Source organism: Polistes dominula, unplaced genomic scaffold (assembly GCF_049000335.1).
Source record: "Polistes dominula isolate Pdom_NZ unplaced genomic scaffold, Pdom_raw_medaka contig_23, whole genome shotgun sequence".
Lineage (NCBI taxonomy): Eukaryota > Metazoa > Arthropoda > Insecta > Hymenoptera > Vespidae > Polistes > Polistes dominula.
In genome coordinates this window covers 5,294,248-5,318,860 of record NW_028300963.1, presented here as the reverse complement: position 1 = coordinate 5,318,860, position 24,613 = coordinate 5,294,248, and the positions used below count along the sequence as shown (strand labels likewise).

General features: G+C 31.6%; 2 protein-coding genes and 1 long non-coding RNA gene across 6 annotated transcripts in view; 2 read left to right on the top strand and 1 right to left on the bottom strand.

The window, feature by feature from the left end:
* Positions 1-24,613, top strand: part of Sarm (sterile alpha and armadillo motif) — a 70,037-nt gene that overhangs the window by 4,899 nt on the left and 40,525 nt on the right. The gene's annotated exons all lie outside the window — the stretch shown is intronic.
* LOC149032546 (uncharacterized) overlaps positions 1-24,613 on the bottom strand; it is an 89,657-nt gene that overhangs the window by 37,435 nt on the left and 27,609 nt on the right. For 2 of the 4 annotated variants that reach the window (XR_016176620.1, XR_016176621.1), the window contains exon 2: positions 17,638-17,838. The exons of 1 other annotated variant lie outside the window; for it this stretch is intronic. This is a non-coding gene — a long non-coding RNA (uncharacterized LOC149032546). Of the gene's footprint in view, positions 1-17,637; positions 17,854-24,613 lie in introns of all 4 variants that reach the window. One more of the 4 variants, XR_016176622.1, reaches the window with a different exon arrangement.
* LOC107065585 (uncharacterized) lies at positions 22,082-24,138 on the top strand. Its single transcript, XM_015319431.2, has 5 exons — positions 22,082-22,521; positions 22,678-22,988; positions 23,047-23,372; positions 23,487-23,732; positions 23,857-24,138. The coding sequence occupies exons 1-5, from the start codon at positions 22,082-22,084 to the stop codon at positions 24,136-24,138; spliced, it is 1,605 nt and encodes a 534-aa protein (XP_015174917.2).

Genomic DNA, 24,613 nt, shown 5'->3' with positions numbered 1-24,613 from the left:
AAAAATTAAAAAAAAAAAAAAAAAAAGATTAAATAAAAAAGAAACGAAACGAGACTCGTCTCTCTTTCTCTCTCTCTCTCTCTCTCTCTCTCTTTTTTTTTTTTCAGTGATTAATGAGATCGTCTGCGACTCCTTTAGAGGACGTCGGAAGATCGCTGATAAGTTTCTTCCTTCGAAATTCAATACGTACAATGTCTTTACTACTATAAACTAATAGATATACGTGTAGAGATACACACGCGAAACTTGCACCATGCCGCCATTTAATGTTTTTTTTTATTTCATTTTTTTTTTTTTTTTATGACTAATTACTATTCATCCTGTCTTATTTCTTTTTTTGCGTATATGTTTTGTTTAACGTTTAATTATTGTGATCGTTCCGTTCAAAGATTGAAGATTAAAATTCATTTCGTAATTCATAGGATAGAAAATAATTTCATATTTGTGGTTTCGTTTTTTTTTTTTTTTTTTTTTTTTTTTAATATTTATCACAGAAAATTAGACGAAAAGTCATATTAAAATTTATATCAAAACTTTGTATCGTAAGGAAGTTGGACAGGTACAAAAAAATCCAAATATATTTATTTTGATTCTGTTGAACGGTTTCGTCCTTTTATTAGAATTTCTTCAGCAACTCGATGTCGATATTTTTTTTGTCAAGATTCATATTCTAATATAACATTATGAATACATTGTAATATACTGTCTTTGTGGTTGTAATTTTTGATTTATATTAAAACCTAGAGAGAGAAAAAGAGAGAGAAAGAGAAAGAGAGAGAGAGAGAGAGAGGAGGATAGTCGATCTCAACGGGTTATACGAGAGAGGAGGAGGCGGTTTAGGTCAAGGCGTCTATAATACGCTCATTGTTCTTCGCAATGCAGCGAAAGTACGCATAAATTATTTCTACAAACGCGTTTTGTGCTTCTTGCCTTTACCTAGTTATATTTATTTATTTATTTATTTATTCGAACATGAATTAATCTATCGTAGTAGTAATAATGAAACACGACGACAAATTATTAGAAATAAAAAGAAAAAAGAAGAAGAAATAGAAGAAATAAATAGATAAATAAATAAATAAAAAACAAACTATGCACAAGTATCTTAGGATAACTGTAGAAAATTTGCATGTTGTGACTCGTAGCTCGTGATCTCGTTGTGAGATTAACTGTTAACTTTAAGTATTATCTTAGAACGTATCTGTGATTACATTTCGATCTACGTCGAAGATAATGCTCGTGTCGCGAGTTTCGTGATATTGGTTTTTAAAAGTGAATTCTAGTGTCACGAGTGTCGGAATAAATAAGACGAGACTGACAAATGCGAGATATTGGCGCGAGTTTCTAATCTTATATTGAAATCTAACGAGTCGGGTATAAGATACGTATACAATTTAAAGTACCTAAGATGATTGATTATTCTAACATTATTTTTCAATCATCGATACCGAACTATTATATTATTTGAATCGTAAAGTAAAATAATGTTGTTGTTATCCGATACATAGGTTGGAACACCTCCTTTTTTTGCATCGATAAGATTAAAAAACTTGGTTGGATAAATTAATAACTAATGAATATTGTTTTTTTTTTTTTTTTTTTTTTTTTATCTAACAGATAAAATCGTACGAGCTCGTAAAACGTTATGCATAATTTACAGATTTGTATGGAAAAAAAAAATCTTTAATACGCGCTCATTACAACGATTTTTATATATCCCTCTTTTTTTTTTATATATATATCTTCGTGGAAATAGGAAAAGAAAAACAAATTAATCTAAATATTACGAAAACTATGAATAATCATTTGAACGTTTTAATTGATACATCATTAAATGTGACATTTCGTTCCACGTATATCCAAGTAAAACATTCATATATGTTTTAGTAAATTAATGTTAAAAAAAATATATATTATTCATATTAGCATGCTCTATAAAATTCTTCGTTTTTGGATTGTTTTCTTTTCTTTTATCTAATCTTCTTAATAGTAATAGTAATTTTTTTTCTATGTAATCGTTACAATTTTGAGATAACATTGAGATCATTAAATTTTATAGAAAAGTAAGAAAGGAAATCTCGCGTGCATAAAAGCGTTTCGTAAAAGCCCTCTCCTTCCTGGATGATTTAAAAGGATTTTGACGTTGTCTCCGCTTTGGTTACGAGGTCGTTGCGCTCCCCAAAGCTATTTTTATCCTTTCGCATTCGCTTCTTTTTCGTTCGAAAACAAAACGACAGACAACCCCTTCGTTTGTGTTCTTTGGCATTACTCGACCAAATCATGTAGCTTCTTTTAAACTTAAATTTAAGTGATCGTTAAATAGCACATTCACTAATGAGTTGATTACAAAATTAAAAAGAAAATAATCAATAACAAAATAATGTCGTAATTACTTTTTTTTTTATCTAAATTCTTCAAAATAATATCATTTTAATTTAATAATCATCTTGCTATTTATAATGTAATAATATATATTATTTTCTTAATTTAATAATAATTCGATATTATTTCGTCGTAAGCGAAATTTCATAGTTTTGATTAGAATTTTGATACAATGATCGTTCAAATTTTGTTTGAGTATTTTTACGAAGATTGAAAATAAAAAAAAAATAAAACGCATAAACACGAGCATAATGTTGGTATAATACTCGGAGCGTTGTGATCTGATTTTTACGATGCAATTACGATTACACGCGATATGTAATAATACTCGAGAATCGTGAAAACAAGGTCAAAGTGAAAACCTCTTGGCTACGACCGGATGAAAATTACTCCTCGTCGAGTTGTAAAAAAACGCCGTTTGCTACTCGGACTCGTGCGACACTGAAAACGAGTAAATTATACGAGATATCGGAGACGAGAAGAAGCCGAGGGCGATTTCTCGAGTTAAAAGCGATCGCTCAGCTCGATCTGCAGACACCTACGCAACGTACGCAAACAGAGAGAAAGAAAGAGAGAGAGAGAGAGAGGGAAGATCGTTCACGAGCATAACTCGCAGCCTTGGCCGACTAACGTTGAAATTCTTATTTTTTTTCCCCCTTTTTTTCTGCAATTTTTTTATCCCCACTATCCATATGCTTTCTTCATACTCATAGGAAGCTCCGGTTTGTTTACTTTCTTATAGAAAATTTTCTTAGAGAAATGCAATCTAGAGATGTTGGAATCAGTTTTTCTTTTTTTGCATAAGTTAAATGATAGAAATAAAAATGCTATGCATTAAATGTAAAATAACACAATGTAAACATTTATCTGAATGTTCGTGTTTGCAAAAAGTTATTAATAGGAACGAATTTAAAAGATATTTATTTCTTTTATCGTTGTCTATTGAAAAGTCAAGAAAATATTTCATAGGTGTATCTTTTGTTAATCATGTAAACGTAATCGTTTTTTCACATTTTTCCTTAATTCAATCATTCTGGCGGTCACAGCATGCTAGTACTCGACGACTAGTCAAAGACTATTACGCGAATTGGAATTTTCAATCATTAACTTACACGATTATATCTTATGTTTGTTACCTTGTCGAAGGAATCTCGTGCTCTATACAATTTGTTCTCAATAATAAAAAATTACATATCTAAATATTTATCGATTTGTATTCACCTAACGAGCTAACTTAATAATAATTAATCATTTTTATTTTTATTCTTTTTTTTTTCAATAAATCAAAAATTAATACTCAACACTAGCATTATCAATAATTTAATTGAATTTTTTAATCACACATTTTGTCACGTAATCGTTCTTTTCATTTTAAATACGAATTAAACAAAAAGAAAAATAATATTTCTTTTACGAGACGTTCACCTAAGATTATAAAAAAAAAAAAAAAAACTAAAGGAAATGAAAATGAACATGAAAACGAAACACTTTGACATTGGATGATAGATGTTTTTAAAAACGTGTTAGAAGTTGTTTACAAGCGCCTTACTGTTTTAATGGCTCGGACCAATACTTAGCAAGATAGTTAACATAATGACATATAATAACGCTCTCATTACGAAGAGAACAATTCACGAGCATGCGCGAACATCTTAGAGTGTAAAGCAAATCTTAATAATTTCACAAGGAGGTAAGATTGATTTGCCGTATGTAAGAGATGGTGAGGAGGAACGGGGAGGGGGTTGGGATGGTGTGTGTGCGGGGGGTGGGGTAGAAAGGGAGGAGAGGGTTTGCCTTCGGGATCTGTAGTGTTTTTCCAATTAAGGAGAGACCGAGGATATTCATGGAAGTGGCTATAAGGATACACGACATTATGGTGTAACTCGTAACTCTCGTTGACTCACCTTAGAAAGAGAGAGAGAGAGAGATGAAAAATATCATTTCTCACGCAGTACCGAGGGAGACTTGTCTTTTATAACATACTCCGAGTAAAATCGAATAAGAAAAACTTTGTTCTATCAGTAGGTTTTTTTCTTTCTTTTTCTTTTTTTTTTTTATAGATCGTAGATATTTTTTCTTTTTTCTTTTATTTACTCTTTAAGCTTCCAGTAATGATTCCGAAGTATTTCTTAATATTTCAGCTTGTAATTTTAATTATGAAATACTTAATAGAAGTAATTATCCCTTTCTAACGTGTTATTTAGTCGTCCCAAATTACGCTTGAATTTTTATCTTTTTTTTTTTGTATAATTTAAAATTCGTGTTACGTAAAGTCAACTAATGCGATATTCAATGAAACTTATCGTTAATTAAATATCTCCCTGATTTTTAAACATAGAAGGAGATACGCATTTGTGAATCCTCCGGTTCGTTTCACAATCAGGAAATACCAAACGTTCCATAGTTTCGATAATATCTATCGGATATACCCACCAACGTGGTAACTGAGACAGGAATGCATGGTTCAAAGTTGTTAATAAACAATCGTCAGTTATTTTTATACAAATTTAATTATTCTTTCGAAATATGCGAGAAGAAAAAAGTACATGGAAATATTAAACCATTATCCGTCACAATACGAAAATGCAAAAAAAAAAAAAGAATAAAGAATTTGAGAATGCGTTCCAAAAAAAGGAGCATTGGTGGGTAATGGGTTAAATACAATTTAAATATAGAAATTTATCGTCTTGGAATAGAAAAATCGATATGTAGTCTCGAATGTCGGTATGTTGTAACCATAATAAGCGCTTTGGTTGTTTGGTAAGAAGACTCGTACTACGTTGAAGAATATTTTAACGAGTAAGCTGTTTCTCTTTTTAATCTTATCGCTACTGTCGACTACCGTAAGTCGAAACTTCCAGTTGACTCAACTAAAAGATGTACTTTTCTTAGCACACATTATCAGATTTATAGTCATAATGATTTGATAAAAAAAAAAACTAATTTTTCATTACCTTTCATCATTTCAATCGTCGGTAACGTTTAATATCATTCGTAAGATCAGATTTTATTCAAAACTCTTATGCGTAGTTCATTAATAACATTATATACATAATAATTAATATTAATTATCATTATTAATCATGTTTTCATGAATTTTTATTGTTTATACCTATAAAAATAAAAAATATACGATATACCTGTAAAAAAAAAAAAAAGCAAAATAATACGAAAGAAACCTTGAAAGAATGTAAGATAAATAATGTAAAAGGAAGATGTAAAAAAAGAAAAAAAAAGAAAGAAAAAAAGGTGCGGTTTAAATGGAAGGGCGAAGGGTGGGCAAGGGGACAAGGGGGAGAGGGGGGGGGAGGAATTGAAAAAGATCTCAGAGATAGATTTGCAACCGGTTGGCCGCGATCGCTTAAATCGCTTCCGGTCGCGAGCTCGCCCACGCGATTTTATGCTGCTGAAAGCGTAAAGGGCCCGCCGCGTGTCTACTCGTCGAATCGAGTGTGACAGTAATCGTTCATAGAACGTGTTTGTGTACGCAAGTATCTATGTGTATTACATATGTATAGACGCATATGTGTGTTAAGTACGATCGGAGAGCATTGTACGATTTCATTCATGCGCGACCCACTTTTAAATTTCATTCAATGATCGGCAGAACTCCGGGTTCAGCCATCGATAATACCGGTCCGCCTTTCTCTATCCGATCGATTAAATATCGATATTATCGATTTAAGTCCATCTTCCAACAATTTTCTTCTAAAATAAGAATAACATTTTATTTTTCTTACAATTAAATGATAATAATAATAATAATAATAATAATTCTTTTTCGCTTGAACGATCGTAAAATTAATCATTTGTTTTTTTTTTCATCTTTATATCACGTACCACAGCGTTAATTTACATTTAAAGGAATAATATTCGATAATATTAATATATAAATGAGAGTATACGTGGATTGTGTCTTATACATGCTATAAATTATAATTACGATTTTAACGAGCTCCCTGACATATTACCTTCGTGTTCTTGAGCATCGATCGCGTTTTATTGAAATGCAGATTAGGAGGAATGATTTTTATGCTTTGATTCTAGAACCATAAATGCGTTCTATACATTAGCGTGTTCTATTAGAGTATATTTGAATATTATTTTTTTTTCCTTTACCTTTTTTCGGCTGGTTTTTACTCGAAATCGTATACGTGTTTATTTAGTCTACCGTAACCGTTTATAATTACTAACTTGATTTGTTACATTTTAAAGTTAAATCAAATATACGATATATTTGTTTATTTTGTTGTCGATAATGAAAAAAAAAAAAAGATTATTACAACTGTATATAAAAATAAAAATATTTCGAAGCTATGAAATCGAATGGATAATATTATACATCGGAGAATTATTTTCAAGGATAAAAATTTGTAATTGAAGGAACGACGACGAAAGTGACGTCGATCAAATGTCGCATTTGTGCGATTTGATATGCGATCGTTTTGAGTAGCAGAATAAATCGTCGATGCGCCCACGTGTGGCGCCATGTTCTATCTAGCAAGATAACAATTATTCAAATCGGTCCTTACTCTTATACTCACGGCTCGTTCGTTACAGGTGCCCGTAAACTTGGCGGAACGACTTTTCTTTTATTTCGATGTAGCACCAATCGCGTTTAAGTACCAGGTAACGCAAAATACATTTCAATGTACAGACCTATATGCAATTTCACTTTATAGTTTTTAGAATATTTCTATCTTATAAAGAAGTGTCTCTTAGATCATTTTCAAGTGTCCATTGAATATACGCGCCTATATATATATTTTTTTTTTTAAATTTATTTTATTTAACACGGTTACATTGTTTAACACTGGGTGTCTTTGTATATGGTAGCTCGAAATGATTCGATTTGTTAGATTGCACGCGCATAAATGTGTGTGTAAAATTTGTAGAAATGTTAGTAGATGTAGTAGATGTTTTTCTCCTCGTCTAGCAATATTTTCTATTTAATTGAAGTTTCAATAGAAAAGGGTAATTGTGAGAGAAAATGTCGAGCGTTACAACGTGACCGGTCCGTGACACGAAGGAATCGTGTTGTTCCTGGCCACCACCTACACCAAATCAAGGGGAATGAGTCAGAGGTTTTATTTTGAGAGTCAAAGCACTCCTGAAATAGACGACGTCCTACGGCGAGGGAAGACGGTGTGTGTCTATTTTAAAGGGCCGCACGTTCTGCTTTTTCTATTTTTTACTTGACGTACACGCAAAAACTCATTGCAAATTTAGATTAGATTTAAAAGTAGATTTTTATTAATAATAACTTACTTGTACATGCCAAAAAAATAATACGAATTAGTGTTAACAAAAAATATACTATTATATTAATTGCAGATAATTAATAATGTAATAATTAAATGAATATCATTGATTTTAGATGATGCAAATAATAGTTACATATTAATAAGAAATATAATATTCATAAGGCTCGCATTTGAATCGACGAGTATACTTTGCTTTGAAAGTATATGGCGCCTACACACACGAAGAACAACTTCCGTTCTCATCTCTTTTCGTCTCAAGGCGAGTCTAGCAACGTGTTAAAAGCGATAAATATCGAATTCCTAAACATTTCTGATTCGACGAGCAGTCAGCTACCAATCTAGACACGTTTTCTTAACTCTCTCTTTCTCTTTCTCATTCTCATTCTCTTTCTCTTTCTCTTTTTCTTCAGAAAGCCAGTAACTTCTTAAACTCGTTCTCTCTTCGTGCTTGCACAGAGAACACTGCTGATCTAACTGAAACGTTAAAACCATGATCTTACGAGCTACCAACTTCCGCTATCTTCGGATAGAAGCAGTCCTGTTTATCACGAGTTTTATTAAAGGAAACATCGATCGAAAATTCAAATAATCAATGAGGTACATAGAACACATCGGTGTGTTTGTGTTCTTGCTTCCTAGTTATTTTCAAATAATCTATTCTTTTAATCAATTTTTTTTTTATTTTAATTAACTTCAATTTATGCATACATTTATCTTCTTCATTTTCTAATGTTTTAATGTCTACATGTCATTTTGATATTCATCCGTGTGTCCTTTTTTTTTTTTTTTTTAATTTCGTTAACAATGCAAGGTTAAGGAAAAATCTCAAGGTATTTCTATAAAAAGAAAACGTGCAAGGAACAAAAAATAAAGGAAAGAAAGAAACACGTATTTCCTAAACGGAAAGTAATGAAACATAAAGAGCCATTATCCAACTTGAGATCGAACTGCAATTCTAATGCTAGTGACTTTATATGGCAATCTTTGGTTGTTGCAGAAATAGATATTAATTTTTATAAAAACGCAATAGGTAATAAGTTTAGAAAAATAATATGAAAATTTTCGAACGAGACGTATTATATTATATGCAGAACAGAAGAATGTTGTTAAAGGAATCTAACATATGTTAAAATGTTAATACTCGAAAAAAATAAGTACTAGACCAGCTAGTGACATTTCAAACACGTGCATGATCGTACGCAACCGATAGTGTAAGACACTTTCGACATCGATTTGAGTATTATCATTCTTTCTGTATTTTCTTTTTATATATATATATTTTTTATTAACAACTCGTATCAAAGTTTCACAATTTCAATTAATTCATTCATTGTATTCGTTAATAAAATTATTATTTTAATGAGATATATTCGTTGAAATATTAAATAAATTAATTTAATTTAATTAATATAATTTAATTAAGTTGATGTGTGATTTATATTTATTAATTATTTAAAATTAATTATTCGTAAAATATAATATCCAATAGAATGAAAAGATATTAATAAAAATATTTTTTGCGATTTCGTCGAAGATCAAAGTTTCGATTTAAAAAAATTATACTTGCTAATCTACAACATACGCACATATTTACACTTACAAAGGTTACTTGCAAATGTTCATGGAATCAGAGTTCGAAGCTGGATAGTTAAGAACATGAGGCAACGTTTTGCAAGTCTAATTTCGAAGCGCGACGACCTTGCAACGCGTTTTAGTCATTAACCTTCCCTTTCTCTTTCATTGAATTTATTTAACACCGAAGAGAAATGGGAGAACTGGGGAGAAAGGGGTTGGTTGGGAAATTAATTCCCGAAGGAAAAGATCAATCGAAAATCTTGCACGCCTTTTTTTTGTTTTTTATACACCTACATTCTTTTAATGCAATAATTACATAAGGAGATGCAATAATGTGGGGTAACTTCTGTCGTTTGGTTCACGGCCAAATTTATATTCTTCTTGCAGTTATATTAGAATAACGTGGGCGATAAAGTATATTATTTTTTTTTCATTTAATCTTACATTAATAACTGCGTCGTAGACACGCTAATGAATTGAATTAGAATGGTACTACATTTATTAGAAAAAAAAAATAAATAAAGACTAATATATACATATATATGAAATTTCTCGATAAAGTTTAATGAACTGTGAACATTCGTGATTAAGATCACGGTAAGAAATTCCATTTTATTTGAAGAAATCAATGACTAATATTGTAAATGTGATTTGTTTTTCTAAATTATTATATAATAATAATAATAATTTGTAATAAATTATATAATAAATCTTAAAACACGTTAAATTACAATTATTTTTGATATCTGTGATTAAAATTGCGATAACAAATTATACATTTGTCGAGATCATTTATGAATTGCCTCAGAGTCAACAGCATGAAATTACATTTTTTTGTTCTAATCAGCGATAACCTGTGATCCATTATACGATAAAATAGCATTTTATTGAAGATTTAGTTGCAATTCTTGACCGCGATACACCTAAATAGTAATTCGATTCGCATGAAATTTGAGCAAGTAAGCAAACAAGTAAATAAGCAAGCAAATAAGCAAGCAAGCATAATCATGCTTACCGTTGCGTAAATAGCGAACAAAAAAAACCATAATATACATGTAAGTTAGGTTCGAAGAGTTAGGTACAATATCCGTTCATGTAAAGAGTAAAGTAGTAAACTCTCATATAGTAAACTCGATTCTTTCGATATATAAAATCCCAAGGACTTCCGGGAACGTCTAAGAAAGAGGCGTTTAATTCGCGACAACTAAGATAGACAGTAGTCGAGTATGATCGTTTTTAAACTCGTTCAGAGTTCGTCTTCTTCTTCTTCTTGTTCTCTTTCTTATTTCATTCCTTTTTACATCTATCTCTATCTCTGTTTTTATCTCTGTGTCGGCATTGCGTAATAGATCGTGTTAATGTCATCGTCTAGGGCACTATCATAGTTACTTGTTTTCTTACAGACGTTTTGTCCTACTTGTTCATAAAGAAACTAATCATTGGTGAAATCGCAATGAACTTACTTAAACTCTTATCAATCGTTACGTATCATTTTTATTTTGTTATTTTTATTTTATTACACATATTTATTTGTGATATTATTTAATTGAAATAGTAGTAAATATGTTAAACACATGTTTTCAAGTATCTTCATATCAAAAAATATTGAAATATTATTGATCAAAATGTTTCTTTGTTCTTATTATTATTATTATTATTATTATTATTATTATCAGTGATAGGAATTGACACTCGTTCTCTTTTTCTCTTCTTTGTCTTATGAGAAAGAAATAAAGAAGAAGAAGAATAATAATATAACACGTAGATATCACGTTGACAACCCACGTATTACAGATAGATAGCATATTACATATGCGTAATATCAAGTAGACGTTTATGATGTTAAAAGGTGGATCAAAGTGGGCTAATACTTGATACTCAATAGTGGGTTTATATAGGAGTTAAAGATCTTTGAAGGTCCATCTGATCGATTTTAAACGAACTTTGATATAATATCGTTGTTATTGTTCGAAATGAAAATCATTGAAATGTAATAATAGTTTTATTCGATAAATTAGTTAACCCTAAATTGAATTATATTGATTAGAAGTTTGACAAAATAAAAAGAAAGAGAAAAAAGTATATAGAATAGTAGTTGTTTTAGTTTACTTCTGACCCACATTCCAGAGGCACTTTTGTCGAGCTAGAAGAATCGCACGTGCGGATCCAAGTGGAATGCTCGGAAGAACAAAGGCAGCTGGCGCGAAGTAATGTTTTCAACTCGATCGACTACAAATCAAGTAAATTTAAAATGTGTCACCAGAGTCAAAAGAAAAACTTGACAAGAATTATCAACAAAATGTATTTCTATCGTATTTTCTAAAATCGCGGTTCACTTTCATTAAACAAATTTCATGACCTTTTTTTATCTCACCTTGCAAGGACCATCATTAAAAACAAGAAAGAAAAAAAATAGAAATAAATATTAATAATAGAATTAAAAAGCATATCATTTGTATAATTGCGAAAAATAATTTGCAATTGAAGTAATTTGTTACACCATTCCGATGTTAGTCAGATTGAATGGCAAAAATAACAAAGAAGACGTGCGATAATATGTCATTCTTATATCGTCGTATAATACATGGCAATTGTGATAGCAACGTAATTACGTATGTATATCCGAAAGAAGACAAAAGATACGAGAGAAGTGTGGTGTATATACGTATATGTGTATATACATATAGATGTTTTTATCGCGAAGCTTTCAATACTGCTTTTGTTCGATACTTGTAAACGAATAAAACACAAAGCGTAATGCGGAAGGGAATGTACGATGGCCGATTTGAACGAATCTATCGTGACCTTGTCAAGAGAATAATCATTATGCAACTCTTGTAATATCATTAAACATGATTCGAGAAGTTGGCAAGAATATTTCTAATGTTCAATTTTGTGTTACATTGTATTGAAATTGAGTTTCATTATTTTGTGTCATCTTCTAAAGGGGAGTGTGAGGGCAGATTAGGTTATCTTCTACAGAGAAAATGCTGTTTATACGTTTTTTCGTTTAGGGAAAGATTGAGGTTCCTACGTAGGGCTGAAAGGACGGAAATCGAATTCGTCTCGAAGGTGGGAGGTGGAACATTTTAAAAATTTATGTTTTCTCTTTTTTTTTTTTCTTCTTAATCAGACTAATTGTGAACAAAATCAACGCATGGTAAGACACAGCTAGTTAATTATAATTTTAGAATTGAATGAAGTAGGATTATAATTTTTTGAATTGTTCATTGTAATATTTTTAAAATATGAAAATGAAGATATATAAAGAGAGAAATAATTTGTAATGCGATCGATCTATAGTGTAAACATCGTCGAGTAGAAGCCGACGTCTCGTTGAAGTCTCATTTCAAGTCGAGTTTACTTTAATACCCGTCCTAGAATTTAAAAGAGAAAATGAAATACGAGATGCCTCTCGTGTCAGTCACTCCACCTCGTCGTAATCAGTTTGACGCCGTGGGTGGTTCAAAGTTTGTGATTAAGGTTAAAACTTCCTCCACGTTATAATACGCTTCTTATTTATATATATATATCAAAACTAGTAAATTAAATAACAATAAGAAATCAACAATCTGTAAAAGAAAAAATAATTGAGAAAAATCTCAAGAGAGAATAATTGCATTTGAAATGACGTAGGAACTTTTAACATAATCCGGCATAATAATAAATAATAAAAAATATTCTTACAATTGTTCAGACATGTTTGAATGAATTGAACAGTTTGCGAAGTGAAATAATAAAAAAAAAAAAAACTTTCTTTTGAACATTAGTCGATGATCGTGCAAGGACGAGACTATAGCAGCAGTCATCCAAAGCTCGTAGTCATTGTTCTCGAAGTAAGAATAAGAATAAGACGAAGACGAAGAAGAAACTTTCCTTTTTAATGTTTCTACCTCTTGCTAGTACTTCAAACGTTACAATCAGCCACCTACGAGCGTGGACTTACACGAGGGGCAACATTATAAATCACCTTTCACAATTCGCTTTCGCTGTATCTTACGTGAAGGAATCAGGAAAGGAACGTTTGTTGGCGCCGGAAAACATTGTCGTTAACCCTTAAAAGCTTTTTAACGTTTCCTCCATTTTTCATAAAATGAAATTTTATTTTAACAAAAATTGCTTTTCATTTTATATCAAAATTGTTTTTTAAATCGTCAATCGAGTTACTTACTTAATGATGAATTTAATTGTTATTTCAAGATTTGTTTAATTTTAGAAATGTTTGTTTACTTTAAAGTTGTCGATCGAAATCTTCGCAAATATGAAATAAATTTATTTATATTTTATCTTATTGATATAATTTATGCAAGAATATTGTAATAGAAGTTACGACTTAAGGTGAATATGCTAAGTTATATTACTGTTAATATTGCAATACTTCAAAGAGAGAGAGAGAGAGAGAGAGAGAGAGAGAGGGAGAGGGAGAATGAAATATAAGAGATTATATGCATAGAAAATCAGGTGAAGAATTTGTTCTCTCAAAAGGAAAGGCATAAAAGATACTAGTAGTAGATAAAGATGTAAGAGTAAATATGAATCAGCAATAGGCATCTTGTCTTAAATCGTCATAATTGAAGTAATAACCGAGGGTAGAGCATGTTTGTCTTACAATTGGAACGCGTTCCGGGAACATTGAATTAATGTCTGCCCTCGATTCAGCCGAATGTAAAGTAAACTTGCAGAAATTGTGCGAGCAATCCTCATATAATTTATTATACCTTCATTTGAAATGATTCTAAAAGTCTAACTTTCTTACTCTAGGAATGTCCTATCGATGTGACATCATTTTCTTACAGTAAAAATCACTTATCCTCTCACGGTGTTCCCTTTTGTTTTATTTTTATTTTTTATAATAGGAAACAATTCCAAAATTTTATCATCAAAAACGGTCGATACAAAAATGAGATATTGTGTGCATATGAAAATATAAATGAAGTTGTCGAGACATCGAAGTATCGAATACAAGTGATAAATATCTGATACTCCGTTTGTTTCTCTTCTGTTGTCGAAGAGAACCAAAATTACAGTTGTGTGTTTGAATACTTGTTTCTTTTTCTCTTGGTAATGTGTCGTTTTAAAATTGACGATCGATTCGAACCTTTCCACATAACCCGGGTATGTTGTGTGTTTTGGCCCCAGAGGAAAGACATCGTCGATATTTCCGAGACGTCGTAAACGTCATCGTAAATTGCTTTGCCACCTTTCGGATTTATCCATGGCGTTCCCTTTACTTTATAATCTGAAGCGAAAGTGCTTCCGTGTCGTTGACTACTCGATCAAAAATTTCATTTTACCTACGGTCAAATGTTTCCCACAGAAAATTCGTGAGTTTTTCTCGACAAACTTTTTCCCAAAAAAGATCATGTACAAATTGAAAAATAAAAATAAAACAAAACATAAGTGCATCAATCGAGATCTGATATATTTTTGTGCTTTTTGTGTTATAAATCTAAACATTTATTGCAAAATAAAATAAAATATAAATAAATAGTAAAATAAATAACTGTGTAACTATCGATGAAATCGACTCGGAACATAAAATATCGTTCGCTTCCGACACTCGAAACATCGACGTTTACGATCAAGTCCTGCGTTATGTTGGATATAAAGGATGTACCGTTGCATCCTCGAGATGCAACTGTCATTGAAAAAAAAACAACCTTACGATCGTTACAATCTCCCCTCAGAGGAACGTTACGTGTCAGGAGTGGTCCGCATCGAACAAGGACTAATAATAAAAGAAAAACAAATCTACGTATATGTACATGCATATACATATCCACACTTATAAAGAAGAAAATAGGTGTAACACCATGCGGAACCATCATCCTCGAACGCGTCCGAGTGAATTACGATTTTCCATAAAAACCTATTCCACGTATTTCGTATTCGTTCGCATATTACTAGATGGCACTACGAATTATTTATTTAATTTTATTTAATGTATTAAACGTTATTTGAATTATTTTAAGACCTTAAACGTATGCAGGTGTAATTTACAGATCGCATAAGACGATAGTAATAATAATGATGATAATAATGAAATGCACTTGATAGCATGGGAGAGTGCAATAATTGCGACTATAAATAGAATATGTGAAAATCGAGTAATGCATATCGATGATGTCTATTAAATCCCATACTTCGATTACGCAAGTCTATGTATTAACGCTAAAACATCTAGTAGATTATTTATTACATTAGCTATAGAGGTGCATATGTCGTATAAAATGTGTTATGGTCGCTTAGGCTTACGCACATTTCCACTGAAATGATAATAAATTAAACGACACGCTTCTATCGAACGCCACACCTCAACTGTATCGTCTTTCGTTAAATAAAATCCACAATTTCTGTTGAATTTCTTCTTATCTTTTTTAAACTTTACAATTAAATCATTCATTTAATTCCACAATGACAAATTCAAATGAAATTTACAATCGTATACTTAACTTTTTATCAATAGAAAAAACAAACCAATTTATTGTCAATATTGCAATCAAATCAAAATAAACTTTAATTGTGATAATAATAATTTAAATGCAAGTGCAATAAAAGTGGACATCGTTTAATATGGCGTAGAATTCAAAGTACTGACCTTGCACACCTTGCATATTTAACGTCTAATGATCGTAAGGACGTTGCTGTCAAACGATTAAACGGCTCAGTTCGTCGAGCAAACGAACAACGAGATTGTTCAATGGTGAAACGGGCCATGCCAGTTATTTGCCACGGTGGGTGTTGGTATGCGCGTTCTCCTACGCTTAAACGAGAATTGATGTTTCCGACGATTATACTTAAACACCCTTCTTCCTCGGTGGAAGGCGGAAATCAAGACAAAAGTTACGTGTATAAATTATCAACGAGCCTTTCTATCTATATGTTTATCTGCTCTGTGTGTGTGTGTGTGTGTTTATGTAAAAGAGAGAAAGAAACCATTGAAAACTATCGCTTAATCTTTTTCTCATTTCGATTCGATCATATTTAACAATTTCGTATTGAATTACGAATTTACCAAACACAAATAATATACACAAACACACGCATACATACAGAGAGACTGCATTGTCACGTTGTAAAATTGATAAGCGTGTTGTAACCAAGTCCAGGAAGTAATTAATATCAAAAGTGTATACACACGAGTGCACTCTCTTAGCCGAGTGAAATTAATTGCACAATGGCATTCGCATCTTCATCGTAGAACATCGTCGTCGATTATTTGCGATTATGGTCAGTCTTTGATCCTTGACCGGTGAATCGGTTACGAGGTCAAAGAGGAAATACGAGTCCTCAGGCACGTATTTGTATACACACGTATATGCTACTCTCGATAGTATCTCGTTCTTTCTCTCTTTCTATTTTTCTTTTTTTTTAAATTCTTTCCTTCTTTCTTTCTTTCATTCTTGTCACATGAGACTTTATAAACGATCATATTAGCATAATCATAGTTAATAATGTCTCTAAAGTCTTCACTTATTTATGAGAAATATCCATCTATTATAAATCATAGAAAACAATTAGAAGAAGAAAATTCCTAAGGGAGTACGATTTACACATTTTTGTTGTCATAGATAATTAAATAAAAAAAATAAAAAAAAGCAAGAAAATTCCTTCGCGATTTAAAATTAATATATGTTTTTGGTTTTGTTTTTGTGTGTAATCTAAAATATTAAATTGCAACATTTGAAAAGCCAATTCGTTCGACTCGTACATAATATTACTGCATCTCCATTATAAAGACTTAAAAAGTCGTTTATCACTTGAACTTTTAGTACAAGTATGTCTCTTTCGAACACACCTGATCCGTATACATCATCCTTTTGTCTAGACCCGTTCAAGCCCCCCACGATGATTTAACTTACGAATTAATCAAGCAAAGAACCGACGTTTCCCTTGCTCATTATTCTTCCTCTCTGTGGTCAGATAAATTGCAGCAGTTAATTACGGGGAGTACACGTTCGGGACGTTGCAGTCAAAAGAGCTCGTGCAAAGGACTATTATGTATATGCCATAACTTCTTTAGAAAGAATTTTTTTAACACGACTTCAATTATACGTATTTATATATATATATATATATATATACATAATTCTTATTCTTATTTCATCGATGAAATATTTACAAATTGAATATGAACTGTGTCATAAGATTCGTAAATCATTTTTATTCTACACGTGTTACTTTTGATTGTGAAAAATTGTAGATAAATTGAAAGGATTAGGAAGAAATTGTTGTAAATGTGGGTCAAACGTGGTAGATCTTTTTTTTTTTTTTGTTCTTTTTCTTCTTTTTTTCTCGTCCACTTGAAATTCTTTGAAATACGTCGGCAAAGCTTTGATTCCTTTGAGCCGGCCTAGAAAACGGTGAGAAACGTCGCGAGCCACTAGAGTAGTACGCTCGGATTATTAATAATTACCAAGCCAGGCCAAGCAGGGTGATACTACTCTTCTTAGTTGGATGAGACTCGATTAAAAGCCACGATCTGCATATTTCAAGCTTATCTTCCTCCTTTGTAACGAGCAAGAAACTAGTCGTAGTCGACTATAGTCGACCATAGTCATTGAGCGTGGGTCTTCCTCCAACCAGTCGATCCAGGTTAATTATTGTCGTGTGCACTCTGAGAAAACGGATACTGCGTGAGAAAAAAATAACATATCAATGAATAAAATAATCTTTTTTTATCAATGATATTTTATTGAGAAAAACAACACATTTTTTGTCCTTCCTACTAAAAATTAAAAATAAACTTTCGTGTTAAATAAATAAACGTTGTATTAAATTATTTCAAAATAAAACATTGCAATTATATTTTCACTTTGTTTTTTTTAAAGACTCCAGAAAAAATATGAAAATAAATATTTTTGAACCTTTTTTGCGTATAATAGGGCACGCCTTTGAGCCTCTTTTCACGAGAGACACGCTCGAAAGCACATGACTCATATTCTTGATTATCGTGCGATGCACGCCTGACACGATTTGTCGTACTCGCGTTAGTAATGGAGAAACGTGGAAAGTCCCACGATCGTTAGTCAGAAAGTAACTGATGCGATGATTCGTAATCATCCTGAAAGAAAGTCAACAACGCCTTTGGCGAGATTTTCCAATTTTGTAACAAAACCTTTTTTCTTTTTTTTATCTTTTTCTTCTCATTCAATAAAAATACAATGCAAAATTCTATTCATCTTTATTCCATCACGATTCGGTATTTATGTACTTTTTTATTCGAATCTAAAGGAACTATCAGAGAATAGAAATATATTTTTCAACAATTGTTAACAAAACGTTTTTTATCCTTTCTTCTGATACGATAAAAATACAATGCAAAGTTCTATTCATCTTTATTCAATTGCGATTCGTTATTTATGTACTTTTTTATTCGAATCTAAAGGAACTGTCAGAAAATAGAAATATATTTTTCAAACTTTTCGTGGCTGAAAATAAAATAATTTATTTCGAATGATTTTCCAATTGTTAACAAAATTTATTCATTTCTATTTTATTGCGATCCAATGTATTTGTACTTTTTTATTCGAATCTAAAGGAATTGTCAGAAAATAGAAATATATTTTTCAAACTTATCGTTGATAGAAACAAAATAATTGATCTAAAATAATTTTCTAGAGTTAGATCGAAAAGAAGAGCCCTTACAGGTGTTTTGGCAGAACTACTTTCGGTGTTCCGAGAATCGAGCTTGTTCTACTTAAGATTCGTTTTCGTTGCCAACGTGGCCCCTTTGCAAACATTGCTCGCGTGATACAGTCTTTGATAATAATAAGACTGTCATGCAGATATAGTACAGCTTAAGAGCACGTTCAATATAAAGATAATAATATATTCGTGTTAAAAAAATGAAATAATGATTGAAATAATCGACGTATACTCTTTCCATTACTTGACAATTAACAAAAAAAAAAAGAAAACTAAAAAAGAATGAATCTACACTCTTCTAAGTTGTCATAAAATGATCACAAATGATTGGATTATCGTCAAAAGACTAGTCGTTTTATAATGAATCATATCATTTTACGATCGCGTGTTTCGATTTGTGGAGGCGTTACTCGAAGGTCAAACTAACTATAAGATGATATCGAACGATCGATTTAACGACGCCTTTGTCGGGAACGTAATTCATAGGTTTAGTACTACACCTATATTCTCGAATGAGATGTAAACGTAATATGTGAAGTGAATCGTTTAGAAACAACGACTCAATTGCAAGAAAATACATACTCTTTATATATCTCTTATTTAGAATAAATTATAGATACACCAATGAGACGATAAATCATTCGTAACGTAATCTCGAAATAAGTTCATAAATAATTCAAAATATGTTTCCAAATGAAATCAACTCCAATCTTATCGATAAAATTGATTTAACAAAGCTCGTATCGTAGTTTAAATTTGTGAACATCGTATTCGTAGGATTCTCTCGTCATTGTTGATAAAAAATCAAGCGTTTAATTTTAATGACCAATGCAAATACGGTCTAACGTTAATTCTAGTTGGGCTCGTTTCGTTATTAAGTATTTGTTTTTATAGTTGTCCGTTCATTTTTGCTCTTCTCTCGTGTGAGATCTTTCTCGTAAAACTTATTCCAAGTGTCTCTTATAATTATCTCAATGTCTATCGTTTATTTCTGTACTTTTATCTTTTCCTTTAATCTATCTTGTATCCAGGTTAAAGAAAAATACAGAAAATGAAGAAGAGGAAAAATCTTAGTCTAGACTCATTGGAAGAAATCATACACATTCTTGACAACAGCGTCAATGAAGATCGTAAAGTCCATTACACGCTGTTGGCTCCAGCGTCGTCAATCTAATCGTTGATTGACAGAAACCTCATAAACTAGATGAACATGAAGAAAATTGAGTTGTAGAAATTTTTCAACGAAACGAAATGACATCTTTACCTAAGCAACGAAGAAGAAAGAAAAGAAAAAAAAAACCTCTGAGTGTTTTTCTAAACTGGGTCAAGAAAATCGATTCAATTTTAACAGGGAAAATTCATAACGTTGAAAAAAGAGAATAAAAAATAATTCCATCCTTTTCTAAAGACGGAAAAGAAAATGATATCGTCTGACGTTTTGTTTTTTTTTTTTGTTATTTAAGCGAGATATTCTTCGTACAAATTTTGCTACCTTTGCAAAATGTTTTTACTTCTGGTTTAGTTTCGTCACATTTATTTCACGTAAACAGTCAGGTATTTGTGCGAAATTTGAGATGTTATTTTACAATGTTACGAAATGCTTTGACACGTACATTTAAACAAAAAAAAAATAATAAATGAAATTAAATAAAAAAAAAGCTAAATAATATTGATTGTCAATCTTTAAGAAATAATTTTATAGACATTTTAATTGTGTATAAGATAGAATTAAAAAAAAAGACAATTAGCATAGAGAAATAATTTCAAAGCAATAATATGAAAGATAAAATAACAGCATTTAGAAAGATCATCGTGATCATTAATCAAGACGGATATCGAAAGTGATTGAAATAACTAAATTAGTAACGGCCTTGCGTCTATTTCCGTGCGTTAATTACGAGCCAGTAGGTGCATGCATACACATACACACATATACACATACATACATATATATTTTAATACGTGCATACATAATTCGCGTGATGTAACACAACGATTAACGGACACAACATTTGACGATTTAACGAACGCTTAGAAAATGTATATTATTCAAGATGAAAGAAAAGAAAATAATTCCATTCACGTGATATGCAAGTGTTCGTTTCTTATTATTCGATTCTCGAAACATAAACTTTAATCGATATCGAGAGAAGAATTAAAAGAAGAAGAAGAAGATGAAGAACAAAAAGAAAAAATATCAAATAATAAAGATAAGAAATAAATAAATCAAATCGATGAAAGTTAAAGAAAATTGAAACGTGTGGGTCGTTAAAAGATCAACGACGAATTATTTTTCGTGAAATCGGTTTGTTATTCTTTAAAGGTCAACTTATAAATCATTCATAAGCGACTTGTGTAACGAGTCGTGATTAATTATTATCTCTCTCTCTCTCTCTCTCGTTTATACAACATATACACACATACGTATGCATATGTGGATAGAAGGATCGGTGAGAGCAACCGTGTGAAACATAAGGCAGGCTGTAAATTTCTTCCTCGCTTTTCTCGTCTATCAAACGAGAAGACGTTGAATTGCTATCATCTCTCGGCTGACTAATTATCGCAAGTCCGAGACGAATTAAGTACGGTCAAAAGTTGTACTCAGGATGTAAAGAAGTAGATATATGTGTATGTGTGTGTGTGTGTATGTAAGGGATGTACCAAAGATTCAAACGAGCTTATCTCTGCCCTCGATCTTTCCTTCTTTTACTTCTTCTTCTTCTTTGTTTTAACTTGTTCCTCCTGCTTCTGCTGCTGCTTCTTCTTCTTCTTCTTCTACTTCTGCTTCTTCTTAGCTGTTTCTGTCTTTACCGGCAGGATACGAGTAACATAAACGTATATCAAAGATGGCGACTTTTTATCTGGTGCCATAACGATCAAATAATCAAATGAGAAACGATTTGATATATCTTTATATAAAAAAATGCAGTACGTGTGATCGGAACATCCTAGTATATATATATATAAACAAACGAATGGTCAGTTTAAATAAATAAAATTTGGGAAAAGGAAAATAGGTTATCGGGAAAAAGAAAATAAAGCAAAAGAGTAAAAAGTAGAAAAAAAACATAGTTGTTGAAAGAACGTATGAACATTGATTGTAATCGAATAAGCGAATAGAAAAAAAGGAAAAAAAGGAAAAAGATTGAAATAAAGGTTGGAAAAGTAAAGAGGTTAACGTTTGAAAGGGCGTTGTTAAATGTGTATGTGTAATGGCGAAAGCCAAGAAAGGAGCGGTCGCACTCCAGAGCGAGGTCAACACCGAGGAGGAATGGCAGGAGCTGCTAAATCGGCCAGGTCTGATAGTAGTTGACGTTTATAGCGAATGGAGCGGACCTTGTGCGGCTATGATCAGTCTCCTACGAAAGATCAAGATGGAAGTAGCCGGTGAAATGATAAACTATGCGATAGCAAAGAACGATGAGATCGAAGATCTTGCAAGATTTCGCGGTTATAGCGAACCGGTTTGGTTGTTTATTCAGGATGGTAAAATGGTGAATTTGGTGTTCGGTGCCAACGCACCTAAATTGTATAGAATTTTATTGGCCGAGGTACATAGGGTTCAGGAAGAAATTCCACCAGCTTGGCAAATGTCCGTTGACCAACGTGGACCCGAAGAAGAAGTCAAATGGCAAAAAGAGGAAGCCATTAGGTAATACAGCAATTTTTTACTGTTTTTTTTTTGTTTTTTTAACGAGAATAAAATGTTTTCATCTAATTGGGCCTGAGATTTTTTTCTTTGTTTAATTGATCGAATAGAAATGATTATTTAACGCGTTTATTTGAACACGCGACGAATATTTCAAAGGAAAGCAATCGAAAATAAGAAGAAGGCTGAGGAAGATGCTAAGAAGAAGAAAGAGTACGAAGCGTTTATGGCACAAATGATGTTGGAACTTTGCGAATTAATGATAGTCGTGATGTATCCATGGGTATTTAGAGATGAACAAGGCCATCCAAAGATCAAAATGCAATGTCAGCCCTATACCGAATTGGTTCGTGATTTATTTAGACAAATTTTTGACGTTCAAGAAGAAAAGAAAATTCAACTTGACGATGAAATTATTAAAAAAATGTTAGTTGAGAGTGATATTCAAATAACGGAAGAACTGTTGATAGGTAATTATTAATTAGGAGATTTTGTAATTACTATGATTGACAATTTTGGATTTTATAGGTTTGACCGATGGTAAATGTTTGGCTATTAGATTAAAAAGTAGACCACCGCCACATGAATGGCCTGTTCCTTATCCCCACACTTGTCCAGAAATTATAGATAAAGAAAAGTGTCCAGTAAGAGCCATAAACGATGTTGAAAGATTTTTTCATAATTTATTGCAAAGCCATTCTCATAGAAAAACAATTGTTGGAAATTTACTCGAAACACCTAGACATTCTATTGTTGGTACATACATGGAAAGATACATTTACATTCACGAGCCTGATCCTGAAAACGAAGAAGATTTATATAGAATCGATCCACCTATTTGGGCACCTCAACATGTATACCTTACCTTCTAATTATTCAAAATTGAATAATAAACGATCACGTATCAACTTAATATCAATTTAACTTAACTTGTTAGCATCTACTTAAACTATTTCATTAAATATCAGGCTAGAAGCAAAGTCCATGCTTTCATGACGTTATTCCCTGAATACATGGCTGAAAATCATCCCTACGAAGTACCAAAACCACCCCCGCCGCTTTGCGCTTTTAAATATTCGGCAAAAAAACCGGACGATTTAAAGAATGCATTTGAACATTATTCGGAGGCTATCGAATATTTTGCTGCATTTTCAATCGACGAACCTTTATTGGCTAGAAAAATAGCCAACAGTCCTGAAGAATTTACAAGAAAAGTTAGAAACAATAAAATTGTATTATTACATACATACATATATATATATATATATATATATATATATATATATATATATATATATATATGTAAATAAATATTATAATTAATGAATTAATTAAAAGGTGAAGAAGGCAACGATAGAAATCTTCGTAGTTGTCATTAAAAAGATAAACGAAGAAGCTTTTTTAGCATTTGCTGGTATCAACCCATACTTTGCAACTGAAGACCAAAATGAAGTACAAAAGGTAATCGCTGATTATTTCCCAGAGGAAATGGACAGTCCTGAGAAATTACCTACGGAATATTACGAGGAGGAGGAGGAGGAGGAGGAGGAGGAGGAAGAAGAGGAGATGGAAGGGGAAGAACAACTCGGGAAATATTACAAAGCAAACGTTTATTATTAGCTTATTGTGTTACAATGAAGTAGAAAAAAAAAACAACAACAAGAAGATAAAAAAAAACGCGTGTGTAGGACAGAAAGATGTTGATTCGTTCTCACGAGGTAATACGCGTTAATCGATTTTAACTTGATAAATTACAAAAAATACATTTGTAAGGTTGAATAGTGCGTGGGTTGAAGGTTCGAAACTTCATTAGTCGGTATGAATGCTCGAAATTATTCCAAGGTCAACCTATTGGATTCATTAATCGAATTAAATAATAACCCACGATCATATACGTATGTGCATATACATATTTAAGTGTTCAACTGAATAGAATCGAAACTCCTTAAAAGTATAGTCCTTTTTTCATTCACAAACTTACGAGTGACTAATATTTTATTGCGTGAACTGACCCAAACAATTGAACCATTAACCATTTTAGACTCGTTCCGAACAAACACACACATTCGTTAAATCTTTACGCTAATTTTGATTT